This window comes from Panthera tigris, chromosome B3 (genome assembly GCF_018350195.1).
Source record: "Panthera tigris isolate Pti1 chromosome B3, P.tigris_Pti1_mat1.1, whole genome shotgun sequence".
Lineage (NCBI taxonomy): Eukaryota > Metazoa > Chordata > Mammalia > Carnivora > Felidae > Panthera > Panthera tigris.
In genome coordinates this window covers 1,472,353-1,482,780 of record NC_056665.1, presented here as the reverse complement: position 1 = coordinate 1,482,780, position 10,428 = coordinate 1,472,353, and the positions used below count along the sequence as shown (strand labels likewise).

Below are 10,428 nucleotides of genomic sequence, written 5' to 3'. Positions count from 1 at the left end.
GGGCAACTTACTCTGGTCCCTGAGTTCTCCAGAGGTGAACACGCTGATCTGGTGTGGGAAAGTCAGCCGACGCATCAACGGCCCGTCCTACCCCTCGGTAATAAACCGCGTTCCTCCGACCCACTGGAAACGAAAACGGTGTAAAATGCTTTTGCCAACAAACAAATAATTGTCCCTTTAACCAGCAGGACTGCGCATCCTGCGTACTTCTCACCGGCCCGCCTGGGCGCTCTTTTCGGGCCCCACACAGCCCCTCGCGACGCAAGGTTCACTCACCAGGATCTAGGCTGGCGCTAGGGTCTGACTGTGCCCCTCTCCCCGAGCCCACGATGGGCCAGGGCCGCGCGGGCAGCCGGGGCCACGCGGCCACTCGCTCTCGGCCAAGGAGGGCGGAGGAGCCGCCTCCCCAGAGCCGCGCTGAGCCCGGACAACAGCCGCCCTCCAGCGACCCTGCTCCGGAGCCCGCAGCGAGCCCAGACCCCCCCGCCCCCGCCCCGGGCTGCACCGATCCGTCCCGGGGGCTGCACCGAGCCCGGACCCTCCCCTGGACTGCGTCGTGCTCGGAGCCTCACCCCGGTGCCCCGCAGACCTCGGACCCCACCCCCACCCCCCGGGTCCCCGCCGAGCCCGGACCCTCCCCTTGGCAGCGCGGAGCCCGGGTACGGGCGGGAGGCTGGAGGCGGGCTGGGGGCGGGGCTCCGACGACCCGGAAGCGGGGACGAGCACAGGGGCGGGGCTGGTCCGAGAGATGGCGGCGGCGACGGCCGTGAGCAGCGCCAAGCGGAGCCTGCGGGCCGAGCTGAAGCAGCGTCTGCGGGCGATGAGCGCCGAGGAGCGGCTGCGTCAGTCCCAACTCTTGGCCCAGAAGGTGCGAGACCGCGGGGACCGCCAGCACTGCGGGCCGCTCCACTCACGGAACGGCCCTGCGCCTCTGGGCTGGCGCCTCTGGGCTGGCGGCTCTGCGCAGGCGCAGGCCCCGGCGCGCGCACGTCGGCACGGGCGCGCGTACGCCCCCGCAGGTGCCATAAGGACCCTTCCCCCCTCCCCCCGCCCCCAGGCGCAAGCACGTCCCCTCCGCGGGTGCCGGGGCCATCCCCCGGGCGCGCGCACGTCCCCCTCACGTGCCGTCAGGACGATCCCGGGCGCGCGCACGCCCCCACTAGCCAGGAAGATCCCGGGCGCGCGCACGTTTCTCCGGGGGCGCGCACGACCCTCCGACCCGGCCCCTCACCAAGAGGGGGTCCCGGGCCGAGGAGGGCCAGGGTGGAGGTGGATGGCGGCCCGCCGAGGTGAGAGCAGGGTGGAAGCAGGAAGTTCTGGCGGGCTGAGCGGTGGGCGCGGAGCAAGGGGGGTCCCCGCGAGTGGCCGGGAGCCGTGGACGCGCAGCGGGAGTCCAGCCGCTTCAGGGACGCGGGCGGAGAAGCGCGTGGCCGCTTCCGACGGGCGTCCGGTGCCCTGTCCCCGCGCGCTGCCCCGGGGTCGGGGAGGCGGGGCGGGTCCGCGCGTCCAGACGGGTCCGCCCCCCGCCTCCCCCCCTGGTTCTGACGGGCGCCCGAGCTCCCTGCGAGCGGCAGGCGGTCCCTCCTGGAGGTGCCTGCAGCGAGCTGCGCCGCCAGAGTTCCTTCATCGCCCTGCCCGCTCTGTCAGCCACCTATTCCTTACGTGCAAGGTCCCCTTGGGTTAGTGGAGCAAAGCAAGCCCCCCCCCCCATCTCCTTGCACGTAGGTGTGCGGGGCTGGGGTGTCCTGGCGCACCGAGGTGTCCGAGCTGCTACCTACGAGAGGCGCTGGCGGGTGCCCTGTGCGCGCAGACGGGTACGGGAGCCCAGCCTGGCTCGCAGGTGCCCGATCTTAGCGGGTTAGCTTGCGCATGGGAACGCACGCTGTGGTCCGCACTTTCCAGTGTGCGGGGTTGCAGGGATGAAAACCGTCTGGTCGTTGCTCTGAAGGAGAGTCTGCAAGAGGCAACAGACTCGTGAATAAAGACTCTCAGTGCTCCCAGATGCGTGATGTCGAAACTCGGGGGAGGGGCTGTGCTGTAGGAAGATGTTTGAGATGCACTTGTTAGTCCAAGATGACTTTTGTCAGGGGAAGGGAAGATGGCACGTGCAGGAGTATTTTGGTAAGAGAGGGAAGGGCACAATTGGACCCGGCCTTTGGAGCGCCACAGATCTGGATTTAATCTGGCCCCACCGTATTTTAGCCGTATGGGGCCGTGGCCAAGTCTCCTAGTCTTTCCCAGGGTCTGGTTCCTTACCCATTAAAGGGATGACGTCATCCTTGTAGGCCTGTTGTAAATGTTTAAACAGGTGTGTAAAGGGTACATTCAGTGCTTCACATGTTTGTTTGTTTTGTTTGTTTTTGAAAGACCTTATTTTATTTCTTTGAGGAGAGGAAGAATCTCAAGCAGGCTCCTCGCGGGGCTTGATCCCACAACCACAACAAGATCACGGCCTGAACTGAAATCAAGGGTCAGCCACCCAACCGAGCCACCCAAGCACCCCTAAAGATTTTATTTTTGAGTCATCCCTACACCCATGGTGGGTCTGGAACTCACAGCGCCGAGCTCCACCAGCTGAGCCAGCCAGGCTCCCCAACACATGTGTTTGATAGATCCTTTAGGAAAAGCACATTGGCAGCATTTGGGAGACCGGAGTCAGTGCAGTGAGAATCAGCAGGACCTGGGAACTGGTCGGATAAAGGGTAGCACTGGAAAAGGAGGGCAGTCGCCTGTGGTTTCAGAATTCAGAGATAGGGGTTTAACGTCACTCAGCACGAGGCACGTAGGAGTTGGTGCAGAATTTGGAGTGGCATGGGGAAAATAAAGTTCATTCTGTCTGCCTGTAGATTAGAGTTCATAAATTTTAGGTGGGAAGAGTAGCTCTACAGACGTAGAGCCAGTGACAGAAAAGGGTGACAACTGAGAACTGGCCTCAGAAGAAAGAAAAGTTGAAAAGCAGACCATGACCCTCAGTAATAAATACATTTTACCGCCTACAAATACACAGATATATGAAATGTTTCACAGCCCAGTGTTTCACAATTGTTACTATACACTGTGAACTTTAATATACTCTATTTTATTTAAAAGTGCTGATTGTAAGTAACCTGCTATTGATTCTGTGACCAACCAATGGATCATGGCCAAAAACATCAATGTGCTGTGATGAGAACTGTGTTTGCTATAGTGCATGTTCAAGAAAGGTATTAAATGATGCCTTTCTCTCAACGATTTTCTTTTACAAGGCATATTTATTCTTAATGACACAGCACCTTTTTTATAATTTAGAAATTTATCGGAAAAGCAATGTATGGTAAAGAATTTCAACCTTACGCCATAGCTTGACTTCCCAACCAAATAAGATGAGGAAATTAGTGCCCTGTACTCACTTTGTCTTGTCCATCTGCCTCTTTCTTTCTTTCTTTCTTTCTTTCTTTCTTTCTTTCTTTCTTTCTTTCTTTCTTTCTTTCTCTTCCTTTCTCTTCTCTTCTTGTCTCATCTCTTCTCTTCTCTTCTCCGAGAAAAAGAGCAAGAGAGCACAAATGGGGGAGAGGGGCAGAGGGGAGAGGGAGAGAGAATCCCAAGCAGGCTCCACACTTCGTGCAGAGTATGATGTGGGGCTCAATCCCATGTCCCTGGGATCATGACCTGAGCTGAAGTCAAGAGTTGGATGCTCAGCCAACTGAGCCAGCCAGGAGCCCCATATCTGCTAATTTCTGACTCCTGTATCATTTTTCTTAAATTGTCAAGTTTCATAATATTTGTATTCTGTTTTATAATTACAGTGAGTCTACTGAGCATTTTCTGTGGCTGACTGCCAAATTTGGATTTTAAGTAAATAGTATTTACGATATTTCGGTTATATATGTGGTATTCACTGTAGAACTGAGTTGTATGGTTGTACGAAAAGGATATATAATTCTGTCATGAGATATGTGTGGCTAGGTGGAGAATGTTTCAAGTGTCATTACCAAATCCTTTCTCTTTTGTTATGCTCTAAAATTGCTCAAAATCATGACATGCTTTAGTCTGTTCCTATTTGGAGTATACATTTCTAATTTACCTCTTTTTTTCAAGGAGTTTTTGATTGCCTTTAATTTTCCTTTTTGGCAAAACAAGAATATGCCTTTATCTTGTTAGTAGATTCTTTTTCATTTTGTCTGTTAAAAGAAATCCATTTTCTTGAAAGCACTCTATAGCCCCCTGTTCCCTCTGGTCTAGCCCATTGCATAGCCATTGTCCTGGGGTTTCTCTTACCCTTCTTCTGAGTTAGAGCTGTTGCTTGAACCCATTGTTTTCTTGTTGGATTTCTTCCTTCCTTCCTTCCTTCCTTCCCATCTTATTAGAGTATATTCTCAAGTAATTTTTTTGTTTGTTTTAGAAAATATCTAAGGGCGTAAACTTTTAAAGACTTTATACATTAGAAAATGTCTTTACCCTCATATTTGATTGATGGTTTGAATTTCAAGTTTAAAAATATTTTTCCTTGTTCTGCTCAGCACCCATGACCTCCATTCATTCTGAAGACTGGTATCTTTATCTTTTGTATCTTAGATTATTTGTTTTTCTTTGTGCGTTTCTATAATTACTGTTAATCAAATAGTAAAATTCATATGTCAGCTTTCTGTGTTTCTTAAACAGATTTTTCTTTTACTTTCCTCATTTCTTTGCCTTTTTCTCCCACTTTAAGGCTTTCTCCTGAATTTTTTTTAAAAAAATGCTTACTTATTTATTTTCAGAGAGAGAGTGTGAGTGAAGAGTGGGGGAGAGGCAGAGAGAGAGGAAGAGAGAAACCCAAGCAGGCTCTGTGCTGATGCGGGGCTCTAACTCATGAACCGTGAGGTCATGACTTAAGTTGAAACCAAGAGTTGGACACTTAACCTACTAAGCCACCCAGGCGCCCCTCTCCTGAATTTTTAAATTTTGGTGTTCTTAATTTTAATTTTCTTTCTTTTTTATTTTTTTTAACGTTTATTTATTTTTGAGACACAGAGAGACAGAGCCTGAATAGGGGAGGAGCAGAGAGAGAGGGAGACACAGAATCTGAAACAGGCCCCAGGCTCTGAGCCGTCAGCACAGAGCCCGATGTGGGGCTCGAACTCACAGACCGTGAGATCATGACCTGAGCCGAAGTCAGACGCTTAACCGACCAAGCCACCCAGGCACCCCTTAATTTTAATTTTCAAGTATTATTTCTTAATCTCTGATTGCTTTCTTTCCATAGCTGTCTGTTGTTATTTTATAGATGCAACTATCTTCTTGAATTTGTCTGAGATAACTAATTAGAATTAAAAAATTCCCCATTCTCTGAATTATCTCAGTTTCCTGCTGGATCATCTCCGCCTCCTTAGTCCTTCTATTTTGTGTTTTAGCTTCCTAGGATGTTTGATGAATCTTTATTGTGGGTGCGTGTTTATGAGTGAGGGCATGACAGCTCCTGGGTCTCTCCTTTGCCTTTTGTGGTCACTTTGGGAGGAGTGGGTCCTGCCTGACCTATGGCCACGTCCTCTGAGTGCTGTGTCTGTTGCTGTTTGTGTAAATAGCGCCCATGTGCACCGTCTCACAGAAATTAGTCCAGTCTCCGTTCTCTTGTTCTCAGTGTTATAATGGCTTTCTCTTTTTGTGCTTTTTTACTGTCCAATAAATGAGATTTTTAAAAGCAAGAAAGATAAATGTATATGCACAGTCTCACACTGAATTTTAACCGATGTTTATTTCTGCTTAATCAGCTTGTGATGTTTTATATTCTCTTTAAAGAGAACATGAGGGGTCCCTGGGTGGCTCAGTCGGTTAAGCGTCCGACGTCAGCTCAGGTCATGATCTCATGGTCCATGAGTTCGAGCCCCGCGTCGGGCTCTGTGCTGACAGCTCAGAGCCTGGAGCCTGCTTTGGATTCTGTGTCTCCCTCTCTCTGTGACCCTCCCCCATTCATGCTCTGCCTCTCTCTGTCTCAAAAATAAATAAACATTAAAAAAAAAATAAAGAGAACACGATAGACCTTGACTTTCTCAGAAACGACTCGCGTGCCAGAAGCCTCAGGTCTGCCCATGATCTGGGTTTCACATTTGTTTTGTTTTGTTTTGCCTTATTTTAGCCTCACGACAGCTTTGTGACTTCTCGGAGATGGAGTGAACTTCCTTCCTTGACACTGGTCTGCTGTGCTCCATCTACTGAATTTCTATGTGCTCCTTTCTGTTAGGAATAACTCGACTTTCTGTGCCTGTCTGTTTCTGCCAGTCATGTTGATAGGCCTCGGGGGCAGTATCTTTTCCTTCTGAGCTCGGAGGAACAGAAAAGGAAGGGAACAAGAGCAAAAGGGGAGCCAGGAGCTAACTTCCGAGTCTGGGGCAGTTCTGAGATTGTAACTGTTGTGTGGCTGGCACAGCTCTGCCCTCTCTGCCCGATGCACCATTAAACTGAGCAGGAAGGAGCAGGAAGGCGTTCTCTGACTCGGGGCCGCCTTCGCACAACTTGGCACTTGTTTCTGGAAGGACTTCACCTCTCCAGGATCCGCCCCCCATCTCTGTGCCACTTTAACACCCATGTGAACAGAAGAGGTGCAGGCGATGGGACGGAGGTGGACAGAGCTGAGAGAATTACAGGGCGTGTCCTCTGCTCCCAGGAGCCTGCGGACTGGTTAGAATACCACCGATTAGTAACCAATCCGATCCTACATAACTGTTAGGTTGTACGTGAACTTTTAAGTGTTGTAAGTGCTCTGCAGAAGTCAGGAGAAGCGAGGGCTTGAGTTGGCTTAAATGGGCAGAATTTTGGAGGGGAGAAGCCTGGCTGTCCAGGCAGTCGTGGGAGCCGAGGTTCAGAGTTAACCCCAGGCAGAGCTTGGGATGACCGGAGGTGGCCGCAGCAGGTGGCTGGAGGCCAAGCCTGGAATTCTCCGCACAGACAGCAGGGCCCATGGTGACTCTGTAATGAGTTTTCAGTCCTAGAGGAGGCAGGCCAGAGAGGCCAGAGCCGTCAGAGAGGTGGTTGCCGTCTCAGAACCAAGCGCCGGGCTTCAGGACGCAGCACTGTCTGACCCCCCTCCACCTCTCTGCGTTCTTTTGCGGCCTTGGGTTTGGGTAGTTGAAGAAGCTGGAGAAGTGCAAGCTCAGAGAGAAGGGGGCACGTGCAAAATGTATCGGGGGAGCCGCTGGATTTTACAAGTGTAATCTTGGAGGAAAAGGGTAATTGTCATCATTTCCCATTTAGGTGATAGCTCACAGTCAGTATCAAAAGTCGAAAAGAATCTCCATCTTTCTGAGCATGCCAGACGAAGTCGAGACAGAAGAGATCATCAGGGACATTTTCCGGCAAGGGAAGACCTGCTTCGTCCCACGGTACCGGTTCCAGAACAACCACATGGACATGCTGAGACTGACGTCCCCCGACGAAATTTCGTTACTTCCCAGGACGTCCTGGAATATCCTTCAGCCTGGAGAGGATGAGGTCCGGGAGGAAGCCTTGTCCACAGGCGAGTGTTAATGGTATTGGGACTGGCACGTGAGGGTGCTGTGGGACTGTGGCTCACCGGTCACGTGTGGGTCACTGGGGGTCGATTTTCTTACCGGGATGAGCCCTGTGGTGCTTACATTCCAAGACACCCCCGTTAGCTGGCTTAGGGTGAGATGCCCTCTAAGCCGTCAGGTGCCAGCCGTGAGAGGAGTGCGGTTGCCTCTTTGCAGACTCTTGCCCTTGTGGGTTGAATTAGACATTGTCCCCGAGTAAGGTGATCGTTTCTCGTGATTTCCGTGACGGGCTGTGAATTAATGGGCGCATTTCCATTAACGCTAGAAGCTTTTACCTCTCCAGGCACCTGCCTTGTGGACATCGCCTCTTGGAAGTCACGTGGGCCTCTCAAACACAGAGTCTTCCAGACGCAGTCACGTTCCCTCAGCCCCTTCCGCCGTGTGTCTCTCTGGGCGTGGCACCGGCCGTGCTACCGTCAGCCACCCAGCTGACCGCGCAGGGGTCTCAAGGTCAGCCTTGCTTGCTCTTTCCCTCTCACGCCTGTCATGTGGTCTGGCGCCGAGTCCCCACGATGGTACCTGCTGTATCGAACATGCACCCCCGTGCCCCGCCGCCAGGACGTCCCGGCCACCGGCTTGTCTCGATGGCCTCCTCGCTGCTCTTTCTCGCCGTGCGGTGTATCCCCTCCTCCCCTGTCGGTCCACTCTCTGCACAGTAAGTGAAGCAAGACTCCCGAAACGCAGATCTGACCGCTTCTGTCCCCTGGGTAAAGTCTCTCGGTGACTTCTGCTGCCCGCCCTTTCGTGGAAGGGAACGCCCCTCAACGAGGCTCTTCCCGATGCGCCCTGCGCTGCCGTCGTTTTCACCTCTTTCCCCTCCCGCCTGCGTAAGCCACGTTCCGGCCCCTCTGAGTGTCTCTGCCTCCCGTCCCCACTCTGCCTTCTCTACCACAGGACCTTTACACATGCTCTTCCCTTCCCACAGTCACTCGGGAGATTTAATCATTAGGAAGCAGCCAAAGAGCTAAGGACAAAACGAGCTAAGAGTCCTAGTTTGTAACACCGAGGCTCAAACCTTTCTTCAAGGTATATTTTTAAGACTTCAGTGGTTGGAAGGAAACCCAAAGCAGCGTTATGCCCTTGCCTCTCAATTTCTGTTCTCTTCCAGTGTAACCCCGTAACCTACAAAATCGATAAGATGGGGCGGGAGGGGATTGAGCCAGGGCTCGTGGTATTCGGGGGGTTCCCTACTCTGCTTCCTTAGCCTCCCCCTGTTGTCCAGTCCTGCCCTTTGCCAGACATGTAGGCACCAAGGGTACACTCAGACCACCTCCCTGCTGGCCCTGCACAGTAGAGCAGACGAGTGCCAACATTATCAGACTCTCGTGTTTTTAAGGGGAAAGATTGCAAGCATTTTAAGACCGTGAGACGATGAGCGGGTGCGGTATATCTCGGGGGCGGCCCAGGCATAGAAGATGAGGCCCTGACGTTGCTCAGACTTAATGCAGCCGCGTCTCCAGACTCGCAGGCTTGAGGGTGGGACCCAGGACAGTCCACTTCCGTCTGACTCTGTGTTAACTGCTCCTCCAGTGCTCGCATCACCTCCGTAACGCCCCTGCTGAAATTCCGGAGGCCGAGCCCACCGTCTTTGCTCTGTCCATTCTGCGGTGCGTTCCTTAGGCTGAGCTAAAATGCATCAGCCTGAACTTCTATGCTTTTGTTCTATTTCTACGTAAGTACAGCGGCTGGAAAAGTAAGGACGAAGCGTGATCTTTCCTCCTAATTTAGTTGCACTTCCTGGTTAGATAAACTCAGGCCAAGTAAGTGAGCTAACTCATTATGTATGGTTTTTAGCACGTGGCTCGCATGATTTGGCACGTGGGCAGAATTACTCGTTTTACTATCAACTCATTGCTGGCCAAGGATATAGCACTTTGGTAATTTCTAGCAAATGTTTCCTGAGCATCTGCGTTGTGTGAGACACTGTTAGGTCTGCAGAGACGAGGTCCTGGACTTCAGGGGGCTCACACTCTAACTGGGGAGACAGCAAGTGTATGTACGTAGAAAAATACCCCAGCCTGCAGTGTATGTCAGATCCAAGAGTCAAATGCGAAGGTACAGAACGTTACGAATGTAGACGTTCAGGGCTTGGCTCTGAGTAGAAGGAAGCCTAGCCAAGACACTCCACTTTTTCCTCCTCCGTGGCGTCTCCACACCGTGGTTGTGGGACCAGCTGCTCCCCCCTGTGGGTTCTTGGCAGGTACTTGCAGTCTGGGTTGCAAGGGGATAGGGGATTACGTCTGGTTTCTTGAACTGCCGCCTGGGAGGGGAGGCTCTTCGTTGCTGTCGGGAGAGGTGTTTGAGCAGGCAGCCTCCGCCTTTTGTTATCTGCCCGCGTCGCACTCCGGACGCGGGTGTCCCCGGTATCAGCCGCTAACAACGGGCCAGCTTTGGGGGAAGTACAAATCTCGCTTCACAGCGCGTGGAACGAGCTGATTAGAGCTCAGACCGCCGTCCCGCCGTAGCTCCCGTAGCCGGTTTATCTTTCGGGTTTGCTCGAGTCATCGCCGCTTAGAAAGGAGTGACCTGAGCAAAGGTCCACCTGGGGTTTGCTACCTAACAAAATAGCAGATTGCTAAGTGGAGTAGAGGGGCCGCCTCTCTGCTGAACTTCTCCTCAGAGTGAGGGCTGCTCAGGCAACTAGGTTAGCCAGGAGTCTTTCCACGGAGAGTACGTGATCTGAGTCAACCTGGCTTAACGGAAAAGGGGATTTTATTGGCTCAGAGACTGAGAAATCCACAGAAGGGGGAGCTTTTGATACACTAGAGCGAGTGATCAGGGTCAACTCTGGCTCTGCTGTGTGACTCCGCTGTCATCCGTGTGTTCCAGTTGCTACATGGTGGCCCGTGGTGGCCCGCGGTGGCCTGTGGTGGCCTATGGTGGCCCGTGGCAGCTTTGGGTT

At 52.7% G+C, this 10,428-nt stretch overlaps 1 protein-coding gene across 3 annotated transcripts in view; it reads left to right on the top strand.

Moving 5' to 3' along the window:
• Positions 1-706: 706 nt before the first annotated feature.
• The window catches only part of MTHFS (methenyltetrahydrofolate synthetase), a 33,529-nt gene continuing 23,807 nt past the window's right edge, over positions 707-10,428 (top strand). Inside the window, exons 1-3 of one of the 3 annotated variants that reach the window (XM_042987885.1) lie at positions 707-868; positions 7,210-7,471; positions 7,810-7,976. In XM_042987885.1, coding sequence (XP_042843819.1) covers positions 749-868; positions 7,210-7,471; positions 7,810-7,958 — 531 coding nt within the window. In that variant the 5' untranslated portion in view covers positions 707-748 and the 3' untranslated portion in view covers positions 7,959-7,976. Of the gene's footprint in view, positions 869-1,129; positions 1,290-7,209; positions 7,472-7,809; positions 7,977-10,428 lie in introns of those variants that run through there. The other 2 variants (XM_042987883.1, XM_042987886.1) reach the window with 2 other exon arrangements.